Raw genomic sequence first — 27,361 nt, 5'->3', positions numbered from 1 at the left:
AGTATTTTTCTATTTGTCATAAAAGAGATTTTTAGACCTTCTGAAGCAGCAAGGGGGGGGGGGGTCACTAATTCCCTTGTTCTTTAAATACAGACACATTAATAATATATTAATGAGTTTCTAATTAATGGAGAGGCATTAAAATCAAGGATGCTGGAAATTTTAGCAGGCTTAAAAACAACAGTAAGAAAAGGGTTTCTTTTTCAAGAAATTAGCATTTTCTGTTGTTCATTTACCAAGAGAAGCAAAAAATCACTAAGAGGTATATCACTGTAATCATGCAAAGACCTGGAAATGAAAGCTTTAGAAGTAGGGATACTATCTTCTATCTACTCTACAATTAATGTTACTGGTTAACCTTTAAAGGGGTCAAGTATTTTAACTGAATGTGCTACACTACTCCTGTGGCACAGTACTCCTTGACATGATCAGATTAACTAGAATTATATATATACCAATATAATTTTTCACAAAACAAGGAACACTCTCTGCCAATAACCAATGGGAAATAATTCCTGTAACACGGAAGTTGAACATAAAACACTTCAATAATAGTAAAATCATGGCTTTTAAGTAAGTTTAATGGATAGTACTTATACACTAGTCAAATTTCTTACCTGATAGGGCTGAAAGGCACTATCTTCAGTTATGAAATCCAGCTGTTTGTCCACAAGGAACTCTACTGCAGTAATTGAACTGTATACACTTTTTCCAACCAAGGGCTTGAACGTCTATCAAGGAAAAGAGAAAATTAGACAACTGAAAAAACCCCTCAGCACATCAAACCGCCAAAACTGTATAAATACCAATGTATTCTTCCATCAAAATAAGCTAAAACAGAATAACAGTTACTAATTATACAAGAAAGGAGGATTTTGTATTCAGTCGCTTTTTTCCTTTGTGTGGTTGGTGGAAAACCAGACTAGAAAAGAGAACTACACCATACATACTTCCCCTCCTTCACTATGCTTGAGCAATATTATTTACCACAGAAGCTCAAAGTACAGGAGCACCATTCCACCCCTAAACACACAGTTCAGCCCACAGATCCTCTCTGCCTGCTTGCAGGACCAGCTAGCACAGCAGTGATTATACTAAGGACAGCTCAAGTGGAAGCAGATGGCAGAGAAATCCCTCCCCCTGCTTCCTGTTCATTCACCTTGCCTTAAGTCAACCATCTCATTTCCCTGCCCATCTCTGAACTGTTCTGACTCTGCTCCTGCCGCCTCCGCAGCCACTCCTCCCTGCAGCAACCGGCTGCTCCAGCACAACGTCTTCTGAGCCTACAGCACTGGGCAGGGGCATTTTGCAGCAGGGCCAGGAGGTTTCCTAATTCACCCCGTGTGCTGGGAAAGCAACAAGGTGCTGAAGATCCTTGCTGGTGGAGGAAGCAAGAAACCTCCCAGCTCTCCTGCAAAAGCCAGGCACAGAGAAAGGAGAGCAGGGAATCAGAGGCTCCTGGACACCCTCGTACAGTCTTTGCCCAAGCCCCCTGCCCTCATCCAGGCAGAGAAGGATGCAGCAGGCCAGCAGGGAGGGTGCCACAACTCCAGTGGATCTCCCCTGAGAAGGGACAAGCACAAGGTCCCCTCCCCTGCTGGCTGGGTTTCCCGAAACAGAAGCAGGAGAGCTTAACTAAGCAGGGATGTACCTACTGGGGATGAGTCAGGTGAAAAGGAAATCCCAGCAGATGGAGGGGAGAGACACGCTCCTCTGAGGACAGACAGGAACAGCAAGAGGAAGACATCAGTGAGAACAAAAGAAATGACTGGCATAAAAAACATGCAGGATGCAAGGGGAAAAAACATGGAGGGACAGAAAAAAATAAGAGGAAAGTTATTTTACAGAACAAAAAAAATAGTAATGAGAGAAAACAGGAAAAGAAAAAAGCCCTCTGAGACCAATTCTAAATTTAAAATGCAGGAGAAAAAGACAAAGAGAAGAAACAAGGGAAGGTCAAACCACATGGAGCACTGCGCAAATGCTACACCAACATCTGTAAAATACTATCACAGCTCACATGCAACAATCCTGCAGCAACACCCCGCAGCAACAGACCCCAAGTACTTACAAGGGGAAGGCAGGATCACCACGACCTATTTACAGATGGGGAAACTGAGGCACAAAGCAACCCCTTAACTTGACAAAAGCTACTAAGCAGGGCAGCAGCAGAGCCAGTGACCTGCCCTCAGCCAGTCTGCAGGCAGCTCATAAGAGAGCACTCAAGGTTTTATCAGGCTTCATTACCTACTTTCAAAGGTGTTGCCTAGAGATTAAGCTAAATATAACCCAAGTGTCTCTGGAGTTTCAGCTTTGGCACTTACTAAACAAATGAGAGAATACTTCATGGGAGATACATTACACATTCTAATAAATCTCCACAAATGCTCCAACTGAACACACAGCATTCTTGCTTCCATTTTATTTAAGGTTTCACTTTAGCTGTTACTGTCTTAAACAAGGAAGGAAAAAAAGCCAAACCTCTCCACCAGCCATCTCAATAATAGGTAACTAGACGAAAGAGCTGGAGAAGCACGAGTATATGATAATATTCCAACTACAGAGTCTAAATAGTAAATAATTATTTAAACTCTAATAACTAAGAAAGGGCCTTTGCTCTTGCATCACTTTCCTATAATGGATCTTGTATTGCTAATGATTACAAGAGGGCAGAGTTCACATCATGAAATTGCGAAGTGTTGAGTGTATAAACTCACAAGCAGACAAACTTTGCTTTGAAAAAGCAAACGTTGTGGTCTTTCAGCTCTTCATCTGCCCCCATGTCTTTCCTCACTTTTTCCACACTGCCTTCTTTAAAACTTTCTGAGCTATTATTCAGGTCAAGAAATGAGTTTCCAACTACAAACAACAGGACATACCACATCATCAGCTGAAATGAAACTGTGTGGAATGTGGCTTGAAGTTGCCTTTCAGGATTCAGACAATACTACAGATTAAGGTACATGTGAACCACTGGTTTATCTTCCTACTGGTATTAAAAGAACTAGTTCCAAATATAGATCTGTGAGTGTGATTACTCTGAGAAACGTAATGCCTTCTCCCTTACTTTAATAGATCTATGCCTCTAGACAGGTCAATGCCCCCAAAATACTCATGTGGAGGATGCAGGCTATCCCACAAGCACAGAGGAAAAATATGTAAATAAATAAAGCAAAACCATGCCATGTAACACACCTCCTCCTGTGCAGATAGCTGCTCAGCTGCACACAACTTGAGATTTTTCAGACACCATTAAAAAACATTCCCACTATCAAAGAATAACAAAACGCCCCTTAAGTAAGTGCCTTCTTGGAAAAGCAAAGTCCAGACTCCATCAGTTCCACCAGACAGGCAGGCCACCAAAGCTGGGACAGGTTAGAGAGTTGAAAAATTTTAAATGGAAGACATAACTGAATTTCACACTACATATCACACATGCACAAAGAAAAACAGACTGAGAGCACAGTAGGCAAGAGTCAGCTATTAGAAGTAAGCATGTAAGGCACGTAGTGACATGAAAATCTATATAAGAAGGTCCAACAAGCTCCTCACAGATTTTCAGAGCAAAAGCTCCTGGCAGGTGCTCCCTCTTCCCATTCCCAAAGTGGAGGACAACTTTACGGACAACCAAGTGTACTGGCAAAACCAGAAAAAGCTAAACCTCTAAATTAAGATCTCCCTATCAAATCTGTAGCTTGTAAAAGGAATACGTTAACCCAATTCCAAAAAGACCACAATTACTGTCTTAAGTCCTAAGCAAAGGACTTAAGCACTCAATTTTAAGTGACATCTGGCTACACCACTATTCTAACCGGCTGCTTGGAAAAAAAAACAAACAACAAAACCAAAAAACAAACAAAAATCTCAAAAAACACCCACAACCTCCACTTTTTCCCCCACCAGATTTCCCTGCTTAGCCAAAGGGAGCTCCATGAACGCACATACATTCTCTTCGGCTGCTTTGCTAACAAGTTCCCTGATGCTGAATAAAGTACATTTCTTACTCTGCCCTCTTGCCATGATTTTACCCCAGCTCATGCCAGAAATAACCTGCCAACAAAAGGCAGCTGGCACGGCACCAAGTCTGAGAATTGGATTCTAGACCTTCTAGAAATCCAAATAATTTTTTAGAAGATGTAAGTTACCATCACTGCACAGCAAACAATCACAACACTATTCAACAGCATTCATCAAATACCAATACAGCAGATTACTCAGTGACTGCTGTTTCTAACACCCAATAACACAAGTCATCTCTTTATTAATCTTTCCAAAACCCCCACAGCAATCGCTCACTTCCCCAAGGAAGCACTAGCGAGCAAGCACATAGCGCATTTTTACCTCTGCCTAGTGCAATTAAGAAGCTGGAGTGATGGTAATATGCCTTCAGCATGCGAGCAAGCAGTTCCCTGGCGGCACTGGATAGGGCTTCAGGAGCCGCCGCATCTCGACTGCTGCAGCCTAGGCGCTGCCAGGCTGTGACACCCAGAAGGCTCAATGCAGCAAATACTCGTGTTACAGCTAAGCCCGCAGCTGCTGCCCCTGCTCATCCCGCACGTACCACTGCCTCAGCTGCCTCGCTGAAGCTCACAGCCTGCTTAGCTGGGCACTCTCTGCCTCAAGCCTGCTCCCTGCACCTCAAAAGCACATCCTACTATGCAGACATACTGCAGTGACCGTTTTTAAAAAAAAAATCTTTCTAGAGGAATTTATGCTGTAAGCCCAACACTTTAAAAGAGTTAATAATGCAATTTTAAAAAGCTATTCTTACACTAAAACACGTACACTCTATCCTTCTTCCTCTTTAAAGCACAAGAATTGAAAATATCAATTAAACCTAATTTTAATGTATTATTCAGTAAACTCTTTCTCTAAGCCTTGCTGTTTAGTCTGCAATAGCACAAACACGGGCACCTTTTCATTATGGCACGTCATCATTCAAAACAGCTATATCTCTCTTCCAACGCCTGTTTGTTGCTATGGTTTGTACTCACAGGCAGAATTACCAAGGGGAAAAGAGCGGACAACCAGTAAAGCAGATCTGACGTTAAAATCGTGCACGGGGTTTCCTCAATCGCGGACTACCCTGCCTGCAATCCCTATGGAAGCGTCCATTTCCAGCCAAGGCGCTATTCCGGCCGGAACTCTCGCAGCTCTTCGCCGGGGGGAGGGCAGAAGGAAGTGCCCGTCGGGACGCAAGGAGAAGGCAGTGCCAGCCGAGCCCGCTGCCCGCCGGAGCTGCGGCATAGACAGGGCACACCAACGGCGACCACGGCTGTTCTAACGGCAGGGTCCGTGCCGTTAACGGCCGGCACCGAGTTCTGCCGTTCCCGCACCCCGCCTTAACGGCACAAACTTAACCGAAGAAAGGAAAAAAAAAAACCCACAAAAATCTCAATTTTTTTTTCTGAGCTCCCTTTCTCCCATTTCCCGAGGGGCGCTGGCCGCGGGTACAAGAGATGCCCGGTACTCACGTTGTTCCGGGGTCGCCGCGTTCTCGTCCCCACCGGGCCGCGCACAAAGCCGCCGTCGCCGACCGCGTGCCCCGCCGCGCGCGCGCCGCCGCGGGAGCCCGTTCGTCACGCGCGCCGCTCCGCAGGGATAGGACAGAGAGGGCTTCAGGGCCGCGACAGCCCCGCGGCCCGGGGCGCGGCACGTTCCGCCTCAGCAGCCGCGGACGGCAAACAAAGGCGCCCGCCGCAAAGTTAAAGTGTCCGCGCGGGTATGTGTCCCACGATGGTGCCCCCCGCCCCCCCGAACCACAGCGGCAGATTGTCGCCGGCCCCCCACCCCATCGGCCGGTACGCACCTCGCCCGGCGGTCCAGCCCGCAGGACCTCCGCGCCCGCCTCCGCCTTTGAACTCACAAGGAAAATGGTTCTCGCCGCGCCGCTTCCGGGTCGGGCCGGGCGGCCGTGCCGGGGGCGGAGACTGCGGAGAAGGAGGAGGAGGCGGCGGGGAGGGGGAAGAAAACGACGACGACGACAACTCACCACCCGCCCTTTGTGGGGCCGGCGCGGACTATCGCGCAGCTGTGCGCTCTGCGAAAGCCCCGGCGCGTCCCCGCTGCTGGGTCATGGCGCGCTGCCGATGCCGCCGCTTACATAAGTGCGGGCGCGCACTGTGCAGTGCTGGGGCGGGAGGAGTCGGGCGGGGAAGCACCGAGTTGAGCGTCGGGAGAGGAGAGCACGCCGCGGGAAGAGGCGGCGCTCGGCAGGCGCGGCTCGCGGCCACGTCCCGCGGGGCGGAGTCCCAGAACCCGTGTGGCAGTGACTCGGAGCGCGGCCGAGGCAGCCGGAGGCGGAGAGGCTCCTCTTGCCGTTGCTCCGCTCTACAACCTCGAACTTCGTTTACAGCCTCCTCCCGCCGTGAAGCCGAGCCCGGCCTTGGAAGGCTGTTCCCTATCCTTCTCGCGAGTGGGCTTTGGAAAGTTAGCAAGCGAAGGCTGCAGCTCGTCCACGTTCAACCGAGGGGAAAAAAAAAAGGAATGAAAAGGAAGGGCGAGTCAGGCATGAGCTCAGTGGCTGGTTTGGGTCCAGGAGCAGCCGCAGCAGAGGGCGGTGGGTGGCTCCGCTCCCCACTGCGCTGCCTGCCAGACCCGGGGTTGCGCAGCCCAAAGCCTTCACCAACAGCACACGGTGCTCAGCGGGGACCCAGAGCCCGGGAACTCACGGAAAACTTTCCAAGCATAATTTTCTCATTATTAGTATACAACTTGTTTTCTCCCTGACGACATTGTCCCCCGTCCCGTCCCGTCCCGTCCCCCCCCCCCCCGGAAAAAACAAAACAAAACAAAACAAAAACCCAAACCCACGTGTTTTCCACTTTCCAACACTAATGTCACTAACTAGTTGTTTACAGTTCACTTGGAAACTTCAACTGAATAGTCCAGGGGCAAAAAGTTCAGGGGACAGTTTGCAATAAGAAAATAATTTCCAGAGAGAAATTTAGCAAAAACACCTGTAATATACTCCTTGAGCTTAGCTCACATACACAAACGTGGATAGTAAGAAAAAAAAAAGAAAAAAATAATCACAAGGGTAGTTGCGATAGAGACATTTGGTTTTCCCAAATTCTTTAAACATAAACCACTGTACATTTTTTTCACTTCATTAAAGAAATACAAGGTGTGTCATTTGCCATGAAAGTATAATGGGAAACCAATGCATGACTACATCTCTGTTCTCATCTTGAATTATTCCAAATGATGTATGCTTAAAGGTGCACTGGAATGCTTTAACATACTAAGCTCTGAAATAAAATACTTAGGTACAGCTAAACATTAAAATTGAACTGAAAGGCTCTCTACCCACCACAGGCTTTTCTCCAGAAAACTGGCTTTCTTCCATAACAGTTTGTGACACTGCATGCAGGGCAGGAACCAGGCTACCTGTACATGGCTGTTTGTACACTACCCGGCCTATGCACAAACCACATAACTGCAAGACGCCTGGATTTTGCTTGGAAAGGACACTAGCAGAGGCAGTTTATTGTATTGATTTTCCTTTTTTAGTGGTCTTCCATCCTGGCTGGCTCAAGGCAGCTGAGCAGCCTTATATGGCAGCAAGGCTGTGGGGAGGCAGCAGTGCCTTGAGCAGCCTTCATCTATTCCTGACCACTCAGACTGGACAGTTGCTCCTCTGGTTTCTGGCACCCCTGGCACAGCGGCTCACAAGATCCACTCAGGGCTCGCCCCTAGCAGAACATGGCTCACTAACCTTCTTGGTTCCCCCAAAACACCTCCTGCCCCAGCCATGCCATGGTAGGGCTGCACTGCCTTATCTCCAGAGAAAAAATTAAACATCTTATTGACACTATTCTGACCTGATTTCCTTTCACTTCCTTTTTCTCCAGACCACTTCTCACTGGTTAGGGGGCAATAACACCTCAGTCACTTTCACCAGTACTGAGAGAGGTCATGCAGTAGCAAAGACTAAAATGCAACCTTATTCCAGGTTTGGTGCTGCAATTTACAGTGAAAGTGTGCTTTCTTATCTGCCACCCAACAGCAACAGGGCCACTTGTTAAGTGAGCAGGACAGTCTTTCACAGACTTGGTCCTAGAGAGGCCTCATCACCTCTAAAAACTAAAATTGACCTATCAGAAACAGCCGACACAAGAAAATATCTTGGAACTCAGACTTTGCCAAGCAATCAATAAAGTATTTTTTCCAAAATTAATTCTGTACTCGTATGATCTTCAATTTCAATTTTAAAGCACATTTTAGATTACCTCCAAGAAGTACTAAGCATCCCAAAGACATACTACTTCCACCACTAGATTCCCACCTTTCTCATACAATTTTAGGTTTTGTTTTACCATTACTCTTAAGAGTCCAGACACTTAATAGCTATTTCAGGAAGGGCAAACAAATGAAAAATGCCTATTACAGAGCAGAACACACTTCATGCAACTCTTGAACTAATGGTTCTGTGATAGCTGTGTGGTATGTACTGCAACTGTCAAAGCAGGCAATCCTTAATAATATCCAAGACAGGAACTATTAAAATACAAATCAGAAGATGGTCTGGAGGACAAGCAAGTTTGCCCGCTTGGACAAAGCTTTATTAATAGATTGCAACTTAGTAACAAAGAATATTAATACCCAGCCCAGCACCACCAATTCATTACCACAGAGGGATTTTGCTAATAATTCTCAAGTTGCACCAGCTATGCATGGAATACTAAATCAGCAACTCTATTTCCAAGAGCTTCACTTAAAGACATCCTCAGGAAAAATCCATTATGTGGTAAAACACCTTTTGGAAGTAAAAAAAATAAAAACAGGGAAGTTGCTACTTAACTTTTATAAAAAAAAAAAGTTAAGTACACTGAGGTGATATAAAATGATATTTACATCATTACTATTTACAAAATTTACTACAATATATATATGTATGTTCTTAACAAAACAGAGACTTGCCAAGTAAAGGTAAACCAATTTTTAAATAAGAATTTTTAAAAATTAGTGTCTTTCCAAGCCTGATTTTGACATTTGCAAAATACTACACTTTAAAAAAGGCTTATTTAATAGTCTCATTATTTTAGCACTGTTTTCCACTACTGTTTGCTTCTTCACACAATTGGGCCTGAACTCTGTCAAACAAGCCATACTATAAGCTTGCAGAACAGAGCTGCCTTTGTTCTTTGGCACTGCCAGTCCCCTATGGAATCAGGCAGCACACTGAACTGCACTCGACAAACAATCCCTGACCTTCAATTACTGGCTTGGCTCACTGCCACAGGGTACATGTATTACTGGTAACACAGCATGCCCTATTTTGAAGATAATCGCTAGAGCTACAGATAATCATGAAAATCAATGGAAAAATGCAAACATTCCCTTCCTAAAATTGCAGTTGTAACTTCCCCAGTGTGCTGCAGCACAGCCCAGGCTCAGGCTACGCATGTGAGGATAGCAATACTGAAGGTTTTGTATTTTTAGGGACTGAATGAAAAATTCCAGGTAGTGGATGGCTTTGCCATCCTCTGCTGGACATTTTCAGTTTGTTTTTTTCTTTGCTTTGACGCAGAAGGCATGTTGTGTTGTGCTGGCACAGTTGTGCAAGCGCTGCTCTTTTTTTTCTCCTGCTATTTTTCCCCTTTAGGAGTCTGTCAGGTTTTTCAGTGGAGTGGTGCTAGCTGAGAGGGCAGGGGCTGGTGGCAGCTACAGCCCTTGCACTTGCGGGCTGGCCGGCAGCCAGCACCCGGGCGTTATGGCACCGCCCTGGTGGGAGCTACCACCACCGGGAATGCCACACTGGCACTAGGGAAGAGACAGCACACATGAATCAGGCATTCTGGTGTGACCCCCATTTGTTTCTTGCAGGCAGCGAACCCCTTGAACTGCAAACCGTGCTCCTTCACACTGTGCCAGAGAAACCCACATGCACAATGCTGTGGGCCAGGAAAGTGCACACGCAAATATTGCAAATGAGTAAATATTTAAAGTTTAAAACAAATAAAGGTTGGTTAAATCGGTCTTCAGCATTTAAATTAGCTTTTTTTTCTACTTATCTTCTTCCTGTGTGTGCTGCTGCGCACTTGCTTAGCAAGCAGAACTGTTTCACAGTGATAGTCCAGCAGATATTTCCTGCAGAAATAATGCAGTGTAAGGGCAGAGATACGGTCAGTCTCACGTTAGTGGAGAAATTAATTTTCTCATTATGCATTTGTGCAACCCATCGAGTTCAGACCCTGTACTTCAGTGCCGAAGCCAGAGTCCAAAGGAGGAATTAACATGTGTGAAATAGTCATTACTACTGGAACTGCAACATGTGACATCCAGTAACTGGCATTCAGGTGTCAGTTCATCTGGCAAATTCTTCATTTAACTCTCCTTTTCTGGTTATTGAGGTGGGCAAATCAGACATGCAAAAACTTCACCAGGCTATCTTTAGTAATTTTTCAAAACTGAGAAGCTAAGGACAAGAATGTACATGAAGGAACACATGCGACATAACAGTTACACCAGACCCACCCGATCAGTGCTAACTGATTTTACAGTATATTTCAAATTAGTCCAATTTAAAATACAGCTTCTATCTTTTTAATGTTTTCAATCAATGTTTGAAACCAATTTTGTCCTTCCCTGGGCAGGCATCATGGGGTTTAATGCTGCATGCATCAACATGACTGTGCAATTTTCCCCATAACTTCATCCCCATCTACTTCATCATAACAGTACTGTAAACACAGCTCTGGGAATATGTCCTGTTAGTGATCTGGTGCTATATCTGTGGCTAAATAAGTGTCCCTGCTGCAACAAGAGACCAGTAATTATGGTAAAAGAAAAAACCAGAAGCATGGCCTTAAAATAAATCATCACCATTGTAGTCAATAGTATTGTATGAGTTTTCTTATTTGTTGGACAGTGCTCTACCTCCAGATTTATGTTCAAATACAAAATACTGAGCAGTCTCTCAGGCATCACTTTCTGGATGTCTCATTTTAAGCCCAACATCACTGTAACAGACTTGTGTTTTCCTAAGCCCCCTTCCCTCATTAATTGAGCAAAAATGCTGGGACCCTTGCCACTCACTCAAATTGAGTAACACCAATATCACCTTATGTGTGACTTGCTCTCTCACTTCTGGGTGCAGGTCTTTGTACCAAAGCTTATAAATTTTTTCTACCCATCCCCATAGTTCAGAGCACCACCATTCATTCTGCATTTCATTCTAGCCTAATAAATGCACACATATTCAGACCATGCAAAATGCTGTTACGAACACTCCCAGCCCACTCTTTGCCCTCCTTTCCCCAGCAGCCCCATCACATCACACTGCACTTTCCAACACAGCATCTTCCAATCCTGGTATCACTCATTTACCAATTTCAGGAACAATTTACTGGCAACACTAGCAAAGTGAATTCACTGACATCTTTCCATTTTCTTCTTAAAACTTTGCCTGCTGTATTGACCTCTGAAACCTTGACAATGGCTTGGGCACTGCTTGATGGAAGCCTCATCTTCCTCATAAACACTGCCTTCTATTTCCTGTCTGAGACCTCCTGTCTCTGTGTGTCATCTGTCCTTGACTCACTCTCAGATTTTAACTCTGTGTAGAAAGGAAACCTTTTCATCCTCTGCTTGTTGTATAATTCACTGGACAAGGGAGTTCTGGACTTCCATGTGAGTTTTCAAGTGCCATGGTAATGTGCCATAACATTCGTTAACCTTGGGACATACTCTGTCTTCTACAAAGCAAGCACAACAGCTTTAAGTTCATAATGTTCCTACCCTTATTCTGTCTCTAATATTCATAAAATCCTTTTTAACTTGGGTGCCATCCATGTTTTGCAGTATTCATGCTTTTTCAGCCTTCTTGCTTCCATCACGGTGATGCCAAACTCCATCCAACTCATTTCTTGGCTTTACTTTCTTCTTCCAACCCTATCAGCAACATTCACAATGTTCTTGCATCCTTTTCCCCTATAATTTACTGGATGTAACATTCATTTACCTGGCTTCCTTCCAGCCTCACCTCCAGAAAACAACCTTACTAAGAAAATCAGCTTCAGGCTTCTAAACAATTCAGAGGCACTGTCATATCCCTTTCATTCTTGCAACTAACTGAAGTCCATTACAGAACAGGAGTCCACCTTTCACTCTCCTACTCTTTCCTGTTCTTTTCAGACTACATTCCCAACTGCCTCTCAGAAGCTCATCTTGCTTCCTGAGACACCCTGATCTAGCTTTCATAAGGTCCCTTTCTGTTCTTATTCCCCAGAACTTAAATGCCTGCCTCACCTTTTTCCATCTTATCCTCTATATATTTGTTAACTTGGATTTCCAGAGCACTGTTTTTTTTCACAATTCTGCTGTTTTTTCCAGCTCCTTTGCCCTGCCACTCCCTGTCCTTTGTCTAGTGCATCTTATTCACCAGCTTAGTCATCTTCCTGTCTTTAAAATGGACTGTATTTTATCTTGCATTTTTCTACTTGCTCTTCACCAAAATAACTTGGGAGCATCCTTACCACAGAAAGCTCAGCTTCCCACTGAAGTTGAGTCTCCTTGATTGCTCATGCTGCTGGCAGGCCCTTTGGTCCAGGTATGTCTCCTGGAAACAAGCCACTGGCTCCACTGGAGATGAATAAGGGTGCGGTTCTGAGGGAGCCTCACTCCAGGCATCACTTCCTCTCACAGCAGTGGTGAGCATGCACCCGTGCTGGTGTTTTCCATTTTCCTATAGCCCCACAGGACTCTTGTAACATCAAATGCTCCTATATGCCTGACGCTACACCCAGGGCATGCAATGTATTCTTGACACCATGCTATAAAATGGTCATTGGAGTAGTAGGCAGGGACAACTCTGTTAAGTCTCTATGGGGAGTGGTACTGGCTCTTGAAACAGAGCTAGATATGTTAAAGAGGAGGTCCTGTTTGGAGCTATTTGCAATAACAAAAGCCTCAAAAACATACAGAAGGTGAAGAAAAATACTGAAAAAATATCAAAACAGAGAGCAGAATTTTAAAAGAACACATATTGTAGAAGCTGAAATAGGGAAATACCTACTTCACGTTATGATGTTATCATGTGAATAAAGTTGTACAATAAATTTGGATTCAGTTTCTGAGAAGCAAAAGACCAGGGCCACTCCTCCAGGTTTATATTTACTCCCTTTTACTGACAGCAGTGCATTTCACTGTTTGTCAGACACAGTAAGAGCTGTAGAGAATAAACATATTCAATCTGCAACATACTCTGAAAAGGGGAGGAAGTGGGCGGTCCAGGGGTGTTGGTGAATAGTTAAAAGGCTGCAACTTCTACTCCTTCCTCCTTTTCTACTTCCACTGTCTCCAGAAAAGCAGGAATCCCATTTGCCAGTTCTTCAGGCTTTCTATGTGGCTGTCTATGGATTCCCATAACAGGAAAAGGCCATTCATGGCAGGAGAGGATTACTCATTCTGGACGCAGTGCCTCTTTGCTCTTACTCCCAGCTTGATGGGAGTAAGGTCATACTGGAACATTGGTCTGTGTTTTGCAATATATCTTTTTTATATTTTTAACATTGTACACTTTACCCATAAGGGTATCTTAAAAGTAGGATTTTCAAATTTCCAAACACTAAGACTTAAGTATTAAGCAACAGTAGTGCATTGTGTTTTAATTATCTTTATAAAAAGCTCCATCTTACTGAGACAATGTGCTAATATATACTCCTCAAATAAAAACACCAGACTGTTCACCTCACCTGTGTGAGGGAGGGAGAGAAACAATCCAACATCAGACTACAGATATGTATTTTAACCTTCTTGAGTAGTATTTTCTCCTGCTATGATTATTTTATAATCATATTGTAACTCTGTCAGACCTCCTACACAGATACACTTGCTAATACACTGGCTTGATTCCTGAATTTACAGCATTAAAGGCCTGGGAGACCTTCTCAAAAAACCTTCTAGGCATAAGTCACTAAGAAGGTGAGGTTAAAAGTTTACACTTGATAATAAAAAATCCGATGGAACAGACAGGGTTTGAGTCAATATATCCCAACATCAGGATAATGCTGAAATAAAGTTGAAATACCATCAGTCTATCTAGTAAACAAATCAGAAAATAACCTAAATATCATAATGGATTCTCCTCCCTCACCCAATGCTATTTTTAGATTCTCACATCTGCCCTACATGCTTGTCCAGTAGCAACCTTGATGGACAAACACTTCTTTTCCATTCAGGAAAACACAGGACAGATGGTGTTCAAAGTATTTCTCTCTGAGAAAACAAGTTTTCTGCTTTTTATAAATTTACTTATCTTCAAACTGTGACAACTGGGAGTTTAAAGATAAAATCAAAATTATCCAGATCTTGTTCATCTCCTTTCTCTAGGGTCTCTGAAAGGTGACACAAACATGTCTCACTCAGAAATTTTCTACTGAATATGAAATGTTTTTCTAAGTTCAAACCTATCAGTATTTTAGAAAGAAGCAATGTATTCTTCTACATTCTTTCCAGGTTATGTCTAAGGTCTGTATTGTGACTTTGGGATCTTCTGGATCCATTTGTATAGCATATCAGACAGTAGTTACCTCCAAGATCTATTTATAGCAGTGATTACATTCCCTCATTCCTCCCATCCTAGCATACAAGGCAGTGTTACTAACCTACATTTTCTACTTCCATGTAGGCTCTAATGTTAGGTTGTATTCTACTCTCTGGTTATCCTCATCAACCTCCCCTGTATCCTGTTTGGCTTCAAATTCTCTCTTTCTCCAGCATGGATGTCTGTTACTATAAAAGGGCTCTCAGGGGCAGCTCCAGAGGGACACAAGCTCACACATCCCAAAGTCACACTTGTGATCAGCTCAGCATCACACAGCCAGTTCACAGTCCTCCCCTGACTGGCCAGAAGGCTCAAACCTTCTCCTTGCCAGTGATTCTGCTGGATAAGCTCTCCTCTACATTTGCCATCTGCTCCTAAATCCACCACTTTCTGTTTCATGCAGTGACATTTTGTTACATTTTCATTACTTTGTTTCTCGAGGATATTTGATTTTAGTTACATAAAAACTCTCATCCTCTCTGTTAAGGACTTCTCCTATTCTACACCGTCTAGTGCTTTAATCAAATTGAATCAATTAGTCCAAACATTTTAGTAAAAATATGAAGCAAGTAATTCCCAAAATGTGCTAACAACTATTGGCAGACAAAACTATTTCACCACAACACTCCACCTGTTTCAATACCACATAGCCAACATCTTATAAACTCATTCCTACCTAATTTACACTTCACTCTACTAATCCCAGTCTTCCTCTGATCGTTCATTGCTTGACAAATGCGGAATGCATTACAGTCTAGATGAATGATATTAATTACATTTTCTTGCCTCACAACAAAGCCAACCAAAGTTTTTATTTACATGAGTCCATGATATAGCATTTCAAGGTGCTGATGGTAAGAGTAGACTGGGATTAAGTGCAAAGGGAGGAAACACACAGTAGCTATAATCAGTCTATTTGTGAAGACTTTACAGAATGCAAGCCCATGAGTAAAAAGAAGCATTAAATAAAAAATATCAAAGCAAATTTCCTTGCCAAATAGAAGAGCAGGCTTGAGAAGTAGATCTATATCCTGATATCCTGGTTTGAAGGACAGGTATCTGCCAATAAAGGCAGAAGCTTCTCTTTGAAATGGAGAATGTAAACCCCCCCCTCCTCCAAATTATTATAATTTTGAAATTAAGGGGGCTCTCAGACAAAGATATGGGAATTAGGAATAACAGTTCTTTACTAGGAAAATTAAAATATAAATACAGTATTACAAAGAACAATCCCAAAAACACTGACAGAGTTAGAATACAACCTGACACCCTGTCAGTCAGAGTGTTGATAGCAGTCCAATTAATTGGTGGCTACAGTCCTCTTGCAGGTACAGATGTGGTTCAGCTGAAGCAGTGGACCTGTAGAAGATGCAGTTTTCCTCTGAAGGTCTAGAGATGATGTGGAAAGGTCTGGTGTTCCTCTGGAATCCAGTGGAAAGATGGTAACTTGCTGCCCAACAGCTCTGTTTTTATCTAGGTAGGAAAGACTTGGCTCCTCCCCCTGGCTGGAGCATCTCCCAGTGGGATGATGTAATTTTATCAGTCATACAGTGGAACTTAATGGGCCAGCAGCAGATGATATCTTCCTGGAGGGAGGATGGGTTGTGGAAAAGATAAAGATGATTGCCTCACCTTATCTTAAAGATGGCCCATTAGAAGATGGCATGTGCCATGGAGATAAGGAAATCACTATCCCACCTGGCTGCAAAAAATGGTGATAGAATACACATTCCTGGCCACATCAACCCAACACACCTGACACTTTGCCTCCTATGATACTTATGTGTGCAAGCTAAACACACATTAGACCCAAATTAAACTAATGGAGATGCATATCAAGAAAAAAGAAGGAATAAACAAAACAAAATAATTCAAAACAAAACAAAACAACAACAAAACCACCTCCAAACATTCAGAAATCACTACTAACTATCTGTCAAAATATGCAAAATAAGTATGTATAATGCAGTTCCTGAAGTCACCTACACTGGGTCTGCTCTTACTATATTTATTAGACCCAGATTGTGGAACAGAGACTATATTTACTAAATTGACAACCAGCCAGCTTGATTGGACTGCAAATTATATTAGAGGACAAAAAGAAAAACTGGACAAGTGGTCTGAGAAAAAAGATGAAATGCAAAACACTGCACGAAGGCAGAAGTCAACAGCAAAAACACTGAGTGAATAAGGAAGAATTCCATAGAAAAAGAGAGGTTAGGTTCAATTTATGGACTGAGTTAGCAGTATCATGCTGTAAAAACAATAGTGGGATATATGAATGTTTGTACAACCTGTGTTCAGCATTCATAAAGCCTCAGTTATAGTACTATAAAGTGAGCAGAGTTCTGGATATTGCTCTTCAAGATAGGTATGTACAATAAAATGAACATAATTTTGGAAAAACCATAGATGGATACAGACTGAAGAGACAGAGAGGAGAAAACAGCTGGGTGTGTCTCCAGTTATGAAAACAGGATGCTGTAAGAAATAATTTCTTAATCTCTACAGCAGACACAACAATTTTAACTGCCTTAATTTAAATTAGATAATCTTAAGGTCTTTTTCAATCGTACGATTCTAGAGTATCTGCCAAGTTACTTAACTCTCCCAAATCAAACAGCATGAAACACACATAGCCAAATTAATAATATATGTAAGTCTGCTTTTATTATGCTGTTTACCTCTCTGCCTAACATCACCTACTTCATGGTTTCTCTCAACAGCAACACATGATTGTTCCTGGGAGGGCTGTAATGCAAAAAGAGTCTCAAGACCTCACTTCCTGACAGCAGCATTCTGGTGCTTTTGAAAACTGGGAGGTACCAGCTTTCCCTGGCTGCACTGATCTCAGCCTCCATATTCCTACCAGTGGAGCTGAACAGGAATATTTACCTGCAGACCTTGGGAAAGGTTCTGGCAAATCATGCCTGACCTAAATGACATAGAATGGCTTTTCTTGTCTTGAAGATTAATTCTCCCCAAAGACAAGTATAGGGTGAATAAAACTCACTTTCTGAAGTATATATATTATAGTTTACTTCATTTTCTTTAATTTCCCAAATCCTTGACTGCCTCTCACCCACATGCTACAATGTCTTCCAAAGTTTTACATATTGTGAAGATAGACTGACAGGCTTTTAATTGCTTCATGCTGGCACTGCTTTCTCCAATTATTAGCTCCAATTAGCTAAAATAGTTACCATCAACACAATTTTTTTCTTATTGTGAGATGAAAATTTCTCTGGTCTCTGAGTATTTTACAATCCTTAAGTTCCCTCTGGTTGTAGCAATTTCCATGCTCTTATTCTCATACATCTAGTATTTTCCTCTATTTGTCATTATCCTTACTGAAAATTAAGCCAAAAATATTTAATGTTTTATTACTTTATTATGGTTATTCTCTATCCTTCTCACCATACAAAACCTTATTTTTATTTGCTTTCAGATCATTTGAAAGATCACGTTTAATTTTTAGGAACAAACCTGAATTAAGTTGTCCTGTCCTCTTCCCCGTCTCCGCTTCCCTCTCTCCCCCCCACCATTGCTTGCAGGATTCCTGCATTAGTTGTACTATATATTCTCAGGCTGACTATTCAACCATTTTGAACTGCAGACCAGGATAACTTTTTACTGGGGATTGAGTTTCCAGGCAAGCTTTACATATCTGTAATTTCCAGAAATTGGGTCCTGAGGCTCCTTACACCTGTGACCAGTTTTGCTTATTTAAATTTGCCCCTAGATTCAAAACCTAGATTTCCAAACCAGCTTCTCTACATTTTTTTCACATATTTCAAACTGAATCAATCTATGATTACTAAGGGTGCAATTTTACGTTCTGTTTCATCTGATGAACTGTAAGCTGACTGGGAATTCCCACTGACTGGGAATGCCTGACTGCCTCACCAACCCCAAGCAGTGGCTCCAACTCTCTGGAGGCCTGATCCATTGGAACTCACCCTGCATCTGACTGACTTATTTCCACTGGAGTTACCTTGCTGATGTAACTGATATCTTGGCTGTGTGACTGCACAGATGAGCTAGACGGGCAGAGAGAGGGATGTCAGCTCTTTCAGCAGATGATAAAGCAAAAAGGGAAACTGAATACTCAATCCAAAATTATTTTCTAGAATATCCTCATTGCTTTTCAAAGTGAAGGCTAAAGTAACACTTTCTTCCTGTTGATTCAGTGACTAGTATGAGGAAGAAACTTGCCAGCGATCAAATAGTAGCTTGTCCTTATCATTTCTTCTCTTATCTCCACCTGGGAAAGTAAACCACGTGATAATAAGGCAGTATTTATCTAATAAGACTACATACAAATATCCCTACCCCTATTTGGAACTAACACAGGTTCTTTGCTCCTTTTGTCATCTTTTTACAAAGTGATTTTCAGCCAAACTGATTCCAGTCTGACCTTTTTGCGCCAAAGCCTTTTTTCTAGTCCATTATATAATTACTACTACACAACTTTTGTTTTTGTTCAGTTATTTCTGAACAGCATAAGGCCTTTTAAACACATCTAGTCCAGTTAGTAAGAGCATTCTGCCAACCTTCTGATACTTGGATGTTTTATATCCTGACGTCTATGAGAAACTCAGATTTCTCCATTTTGTTGTACAGGCTCTCAACATTTCAGTTATTTCATAGTAATCACCCATGATTATCCAGTGGAAAGTATTACCCTAGCTGCAATGCCTGCCTATAATTTCCTTAATCTTGGAACTCTTTTCCTTCTCAGCTGGTACTAGTCTTCTACCCACTGGCACTTTTCCATATGTCAAGAAAGAAACAATGTTTACCCAACAGCTCTCGCCTAAAAACTAAGACCTTAGTGGAGATTGCATTGCTGGTCAAAGCTTTTCTTTACACTGAAGTTCTCAGCCATTGCACTACCCACTTCTCCAAAGGCAGTTTTTCTAGGTACTTGGGATCAGAGCCTCTCTATGAGTTACCTCTTCAGTGCTCTCTCCATCAGATACCATACTTCCACTTATGATTGTCAGAGCATCTATTCTGTCTTCTCCAGGTTGGTATGCACATCTGTAACTCACCACAGGAGAAAATTTACTGTCATTTACCCTACCATGAGGTTAATTATGGAGTCTTTCCTTCCCACTCCAATCCCTTCAGGATCTTAGCTTTCTCCTTCCTCCTTATCTTCTCATTCAGCAGCATCAGAAGTCCCACCAAGAAATCTGTAGTTCCTCAGCCTTCCCTTAATTGTTGGATCTGGTTTAAGTTCCAGCCTCATTACCAATTGCATCTTGAGCCTCCCTGCTTTTCTGGCTTTTTTTCCTCTTCACTCTTGAACTGTATTGGTAATTTCATGCATACTAGATTTAGTCAGCTTTATTAAATCTGCCATTTTTCAGGTTTCCTCCACTGTTCCCTTGATTATTAACTCTCCTTTGTTTCAAGTCCCTGCCTTTAAAAAGGACACACACTAAACTCCCTTGATACACTCACCAGTTACACAGGAACTACTTATCAGCTGCTTGATTTTTGAAACCTCTTGTCTAAAGAAATTTCAGCCCTTCATTTAGATCAGCTGTGAGTAGAAGCAGGAACCAGTCTCATACTCAAGTTCAAATGCTGTCCATAAGTTACAGTGAAATCAAACACTTGTCACTGGTCCTCAAGAAACAAGATTTGCCTCCCAGTGCCTCAGGAGAGGGTGCTGTGTTGGTCCTGCTGACTTCTGCTATAAGCTTGATGCTTTATAATAAACTAGATGTGTCAAAGACGTCTGCTTTGGTTATTCCCATTGAAGTCTACCCAAATTTGGCCCAGTTAAAGGCCTTAAAAAAAAAAAAAAAAAAAAAAAAAAAAAAAAAAAAAGAGTTCACAGATGTCTGACTGAGAAATACTTGCAAGAAAGGTGCTGTTTCCATTTTTGACAATCACTGTTCCTGATTACTGAGGTTTGTGGCCTTAGAGATCAGGACAAAGAGTGCTCCCCATTGCTGGCACCCAGCCCTAAATAAAAAGGGAGACAAAAGTGGAGGAAGAGGCACAGGAGTAGGGAAATGACCACCAGGTGGGTGAGAAAGAATGAACACACAAAACAACTGTCAATAGATTAACAAGAATAGAAAGCTCTATGTACTACCACTACACACCCCCCTTTGGAAGCTGAAAATGCACCTAGAAACCCCAGGCAATATTCCTCTGTTCTTTTACAAAAACAACTTACAGCTTCTTTTGTACCTGGGCCACAAAGCCAGCCAGCCAACTGGTATGGGAAATAGCACTTTCCTCTGTAAAATGCTTGCCTACTAAGAGGGATTAAGCTTCCCTCTACCTCATTCCCTTCTCCATCATTCAAAACAGGTATCCTCCAGGGATTCCGCCCCACCCCAAACAGATTGGAAGGAGTGGTATTTTATTTCTACAAGTGCTACCTGCTTGTGACAGTGTCAAAGCAGATATCATCCAGGCACTCTCCTCATACACTGTTCTACTCAACACCTTCCTCTCTTTCCTGGCCTATGTCACTTCTGAGTATTTTTGCTACTTGCAAGACACTTACATATGTCAGGATAAGAACATTGTCCTTTATTTTGCTTTTTGACTTAGTGTAGTGTCCTGGTTTGAAGGACAGGTGTCTGCCAATAAAGGCAGAAGTTTTCCTTTGAAATAGAGACCTTAATTCCACTCCCCCCAAGTATTATAAATGTTTGAATCAAGGACTCTGAGGCAGAGATAAGGGGGTAGGAATAACAGCTCTTTTACTAATATATCTAACCGTACAAGCAGAAACAGCAGCAGTTGTTAAAATTACTAACAAAACAGAACAGATGACTCGGTTCCAGTCCTTTCTTTAGCTGTGAGCACGCTCTCTCTCGGCGGGAGCGGAGGCGGGAAGGGGCGGCCGCGGCCGCGCCGGTCTCAGGGGGGAGCGGCTGGGGCGGGCAGCTCCTCGCTCACCGTTTGGGTTCTGGTGCTCAGCTGTGCCCGCAGAGACTGGAGGCTGCAGCGGGACAGATGCTCCCACCTACCCCTTTTTTCTAGAGTCATCAAATGTCCTGGGTGTAACCCAGCCAGCTCTATTGGCATGATAATGGGAAAAATTCTTTAAATTGACACAGTAATAGAAAAATACTCAACCCCCAACATGTAGTGATTAATTATTTTAAATAATTGTCCTGGTCATGTTCAATTTTTTGTAACAGTATTTCAGTTTACTATTTAAATGAAATTACTCTTTTTTGGCCCAATTAGCCAGGCATAACTGACACAAAACTATCAATAAATCAGATAACAACTTCAAATCTAGAAGTATTCAAAAGTTGGGGGGGTTTACTACTATTTAAGAGATCTTCAACTTGAGTTTAAAGACATAAACAATGGATAGAAGTTTAACAACAAAGCCTCCCTTTGGTCTTATAGCTCATACCTGTAAAATGTTTTTAAGAACTTTAGTCTCTTCCTCAACCCCAAAGTAACAAGACCAGGTACTGAAGGAACAGAAGAGTAACTCTCAGTGACAGGCTTTTTTCTCTGAAAGAGAGCTGCATCAGACCAAGACTCACAAATAGAGCTAGACAATAGAGCAAGCACTAAATCTCTAGGACATTTCTTCCCTCACCCCCACAATTTCATAGTGCTGTAACACTGCACATTGAATTACTTCAGGAGAATCTATAAAATATATGACCCATTTCTGGTCAAAAATCCCTGCTGTGAATCACATAGCCATTTGGCCTGTAAAAAGCAAGAAACATAACCTTTCCGGTGCCCCGCCACCCCACATCCTCACCCCCCAATCTGTTCTGGTACAGAAAAAAGAAAGAAATGTGATGTTTTCCAATGAATATAACAGCTGAGAACATTTTGAGAAAGAAGCACAGTTACTTTACTTCTAGACTACCTTCCCATATGACAAAATCATTCTGGCATACCTGCAGAAAAAAGCTTCAATTCTCTCTCTCAGTCATTATTCAGCCTCTGAAACTCGCTAGGTTTCTCTACAACTGAGTTATACCTGACTTTCTCTGTAAGATTACTAGTCCTGAAAAGAAAGGGGATAAGGAAAAATACATCTACAGGCTTGAGTCTATTTCAGCAGAAGTAAAGATACTTTACACTAAGTGGCTATAATAGTAGTTTTAATAATAGAAGAAACTCCCACACAGGCAACTTTTTGTCTGCCTTCAAGCTAAATAATGACCTAAGTAACATTATCAATGGACATCAGCAATAAATACCTCATAAATGTAATGAAAAAGAAATGGTTGTCACAGCAGAATCTAAATTAAGTTTCTGTATTTAGAAGAACCACCTTTCTTTTGAGGATAGTAATGTGCCTCAGTTGAAGGGCAAAAGAACTCATAAGAAGTTGGTGCAGAAGCTCCTGAACATGAGTGAGTAGCAAAAAAGTACAATCAAAGAAATTGATATGTAACACTGATGTGTATGAAATGTAATTATAACACCAACATTAAAACTAATTTGTAGAAGATGGGAGGCGTATGAAATTGGAAAGTGAAGTTTAATTAGCTGAGTTACAGATCTTTAAAGAAATTAAAAGAACAAAGCTACTCATTCCATTATCAATTTTTAATCATTTTCAAGAAAAAGAGAAAGCCCTCTTTTTTGTTGCACAGTCTGGCAATACCCTGCAGCCCTACTTCTCGGATGTAAAAACTTACAATTTATTTTCAGAAGTGATTCCTCTGTGATGCACAGACACACCCCACTGAACTCTAGATTGTAATAGTCTTTATAATATGAAATGTATACTTTATTTGAATTGAAATTCTGCTGCACAATCTTACTTTTCCAATCAGAGAACCCTTAACACTGGGCTAAAAACTTTTAAGGATCACAGTAGCTTGTAGCTTGATAAGGATTAGCAAAATATATGGAGAAAAATATTATTAAGAGCAATCAAACCAGATTTTGAATTATGTGCCAGAGTCCTTTAAGCATTTACACCTGAGCTTTCCTCCATGACCCCTGGGGTGGACGGGGGGGGGTGCGGGGCAGTATTCCTGAACATGAATACAGTTTGGATTCCTTCAGGCTTTATGCATTAGCAAAAAAAAAATCTGCTAATATATTAAACATTTTCAATCTGTTTCATGGGTGTTTACTGAACTGCCTATTAGTTTTTCTGCCTATTGCCCAAGCAGGCAGTAGAGGAGAGGAATGCCCGTGTTTGAAAAGGGAAAGGCTAGTTTCAAGGTCCCCTTCCATCTGCTTCAGAGGAGTTTCTGTTACTCCTTCACTTGGAACCAGGAAGGTGAACATCTCTCTCCTACCTCCCATGTCAGAACCAAAACCACTCTCTGGTGGCAAAGGGACTGCTTGACCAAACAACCTCTCTAAAAGTTTCCATCAGACATCTCTCTGATTTAAAAACAGTTTGTTTTATCAAAAGGTGCATTTCTCTGTCAACCTCAACCATTTACAAATGATTAATAGTCTAATCCATCTGCTCTGCTTTACTAATTTAAATCAACTTCTCAACTGGTAGTTAAAGCTACTTCAATTTCTACCCTGTTACTACAACTGACTGCAATTATTGCATTAGAACATTAAATATAATTTTTCACAGCACAACATACTGAATTTTAGAGGGTATCAGCCAACAGCCCTGAAGTCTGAACAGTCTTTAGTGAAGGGCAGCATGTAATACAGAGAAAACAGATATTTATACCAAGTTTTACAAAAGGATTTCCCATGGGCAGTCTGTTTTAACAACAGTTACTACACTGGGACATGTAAAATTACCACAGTTTTTCCCACTCTAAAAGTGGAGCCTGGATGACCATCAGTTTCAGAATCATTCATGTTTGTTAACTGAATGCTCAAATTCTCATATTTACGAAGAAAAGGAGTTAAGTGAGACCAATCAAAACTTACTAAATTAATAATTACATTAATTTTTTAAATTTAATTATTCCATAATATGTTTTCTTCTAAGTTACACCAAGTTACAGTAAATACCAACTTTTCAGTGCTTAAAGTAAGAAAAAACTATGCAGAAGATTAATGCATTTTAGATTTTTTTTCTATTTTAATAGAAGGCCTATTGTGTTATAATGTCAATTTAGCTAGCTAAAGCTCATGAATGTGCATGAGCAGCTCTTTTCTTCCCCCCATAATAGATAAAGAAAAAAAGATAGGTTACATTGAAGAATATTAAGTATGATTAAATGCTTTTCAGAAAATTATATACTCCTATACTAAAAGCTGGGCTAACATAAGTCTGGAAAGAAGCAAACAGATTTTTTTTTCCCACATACCCTACACAACAAAGTTTACCATGTAAATATATTTGTATGATTTGTCAGACTTTCTTTAAGTGGAGGTTATCTACTTTCTTACTCAAAAGTGATTTAAACCAATTGTGATGTATTGGCAAGAGTGTCTCAATAATTTGCATCTGAGTTGCTCATGATGCAAAGATAGCAGCAGCAGCTGGCTTATGTAGCCAACATATTTACAATCCCCTTGTCTGCAAGTCAGGTCAATGAGACTTTGCTAGTTTGGTAACAGAGCATAGTCAGGAACAAATTCACCCTGAGAACACAAGCCACACGCTCACAGAATATCCACACCAAGCTCCTGAGGAGCTCCCACTGCTACTGGGAGCTCCTGCCTGGAAGACAAGACAACAGCAGTCTAGAGAAAAAGCCCAAAGCATGCCTTGAGGACATCACTGTGCTGATTCACATCACCTGCTCTAGTGGGCATTGCCTGTGTAACAGCTGGACCCCGGTGTTATTGCTTATCCCCATAGGCTCACAAGCTGCTCCAGGCTCCTAAAACTGTCTTAGCAAGAGTGTTCCTCTCCTATAGAAGCAGAGATGGTGTCATGGGGTACACATGGTAAACATGGCAGCATCTCTCTTTTGTTTGCAGGTAGCAAAAATTCACAGCCTTTTTACTACCACACTTTTGATGTAAAGAAACCTTAACCTTATGATAAAGCCAGAAATCTTGGGCTAGATTGGTAAGCAACTGCACCCTTCTTTTCCCTACAAGAAGTTAGACTGGTACTGGCACGTTTCCCTGAGAAGTCAGGTGTTTAGGCATTTACTATTCTAAGGTAGCATATGGTTCCTCTTATAGCTTATCAGAAGCAGCAAGCAGATGTCCTTGTATTTATTACATTCACACTACATTTCAGGACTTCATTTCCAAACATGAGGTTTCGGGTTTTGTTTCCAGAATTATTAAAGGAAAAAAAATAAATTGTCTTCCTCAAAACCGCAGGTGTGAGGTAATAGGCCCAAGCACTACCTGCATCAGCCCTTCACATTTCTCGAAATTCAGAGTAACCTCCTCCAATCACACGAAGATAATCACTCCAGCTGAGAAACCTCAAACAAGAGAACTGCTCCAACTAATAAAAGCAACCCAGGTGAGGCTGACAAAAAGCAGCATGTAATCACAGGTCTCAACATGCAGAGTTGCTATCGCAGCATCCACACTACCATCGGAAATCACAAAGCATGCCAGGTGGATGCTTACTTATTTTACATGTGAAATTCTAGGTAGAGTTTATCCAGTGCATGCACTGCAGTAGCCTACAGATCCACACAAGAATTCTACAGCCCAGTTTCTGGCACAGGAGACAACTTGGGGCTCACTTCAAGAGTTCCATATAAACATCTCTGGATTTCTACCTTGCACCCAAGATGGAAAAAAACTGCCAGGGGTACATGGAGAAACCATGCACTACCATTCCTTAAAAACAGCTTACAAAAGTATTGTGACAGTACCATGTACTACCCTTAATTTTGGATTTTTTGCAAAAGTAAAAATTGCTTTCTTGTATTAATATCTCAGCACCGAGATTTCAAACCTTCTTCTTGGGAAGGCTTTGTTGCAGCTGCTGTGGTGATGAGGTTAGCTGGTACCTCCTTCATCTGGAAACCCCACTAATTCTTTTGGTTTTTCTGATGGTTGTAGAACAGATGATTACGCATCTATTAACTGATGGCAGGAACTTATCTTCAATTTACTCAATTTTTCTGTTCAAGGCACTCAGAGCAGCACTGGATAATTGTATGTTCCAACCAAAGACTCCTTCATAAGAAGTGCTCAGAGCAAACAAGGCTCCGTGTGTTCAAGGCCATCAGGGAGCTGGTGAAACACCGGGTTTACCTCTGTATCTCACAACATATGCTAGTAACCCTCAGCACTGGCTGAAAATGACAAATTTGAAGCTAAACCTCAGGAACAGCTTTATTGTTTGGGTTTGTTGGGTGGGTTTGTTTTTTTTTGGCATAGACTAATTCAGGCCAGAAAAGTTACCCACATTTCCAATGCCCTAAATAAACCATCTCCAAAGATATGGATTACATAGATTTCCTGCAAAAAATAATGAAAATCACAAACTGAAAACTATGGATTATGTTGTCTTGTTGTATGGGTGTGTTATTTTTTCCTGGTAAGGTGCACTTCTAACAGATCTGAGAAGATTTGGATGAGACTTTTATTTACCAGATAGCCACTCTCGGATACATGCCATGTTTTGAAGTCTTAGGTATGAAATACTTTAGGCTGACAATGGCCATGCATGGCAGCTAATGCTATGGAATTAAAGCTGGGATGGTCCTGAGGGGGCTGGGAAGAGCAGTGAGAGTTTACAACCCAGACAGCTGCTGAAGCAATGCTAATTGACTTTTCATGCTAGTAAGGGGAAGGAAGGAAGGAAGGAAGGAAGGAAAACTGGGAAAGCAGAGAAATTTTACATTATAGCTTCACTAATTCATGCTGTTAGCATCATGTGTCTTGTCTTCATTGACGATGAAATCACTTCAGAGGGTTTTTCACTTTAATGCAGGAGCACAAGAG

The 27,361-nt window shown here is 41.9% G+C and overlaps 1 protein-coding gene across 8 annotated transcripts in view; it reads right to left on the bottom strand.

Annotated features, from left to right (window-relative positions):
• JMJD1C (jumonji domain containing 1C) overlaps window positions 1–27,361 on the bottom strand; it is a 162,825-nt gene that overhangs the window by 56,331 nt on the left and 79,133 nt on the right. For 4 of the 8 annotated variants that reach the window (XM_056495410.1, XM_056495416.1, XM_056495412.1 and 1 more), the window contains exon 3: window positions 618–731. In XM_056495410.1, the coding sequence (XP_056351385.1) occupies window positions 618–731 (114 nt within the window). Of the gene's footprint in view, window positions 1–617; window positions 1,714–5,474; window positions 6,195–27,361 lie in introns of those variants that run through there. The other 4 variants (XM_056495415.1, XM_056495413.1, XM_056495414.1 and 1 more) reach the window with 4 other exon arrangements.

The sequence above is a fragment of the Oenanthe melanoleuca genome, chromosome 6 (assembly GCF_029582105.1).
Source record: "Oenanthe melanoleuca isolate GR-GAL-2019-014 chromosome 6, OMel1.0, whole genome shotgun sequence".
In the NCBI taxonomy this organism is placed as follows: Eukaryota; Metazoa; Chordata; class Aves; order Passeriformes; family Muscicapidae; genus Oenanthe; species Oenanthe melanoleuca.
The sequence above is the reverse complement of the archived record's forward strand: the minus strand, read 5'-3'. Positions and strand labels throughout refer to the sequence as shown.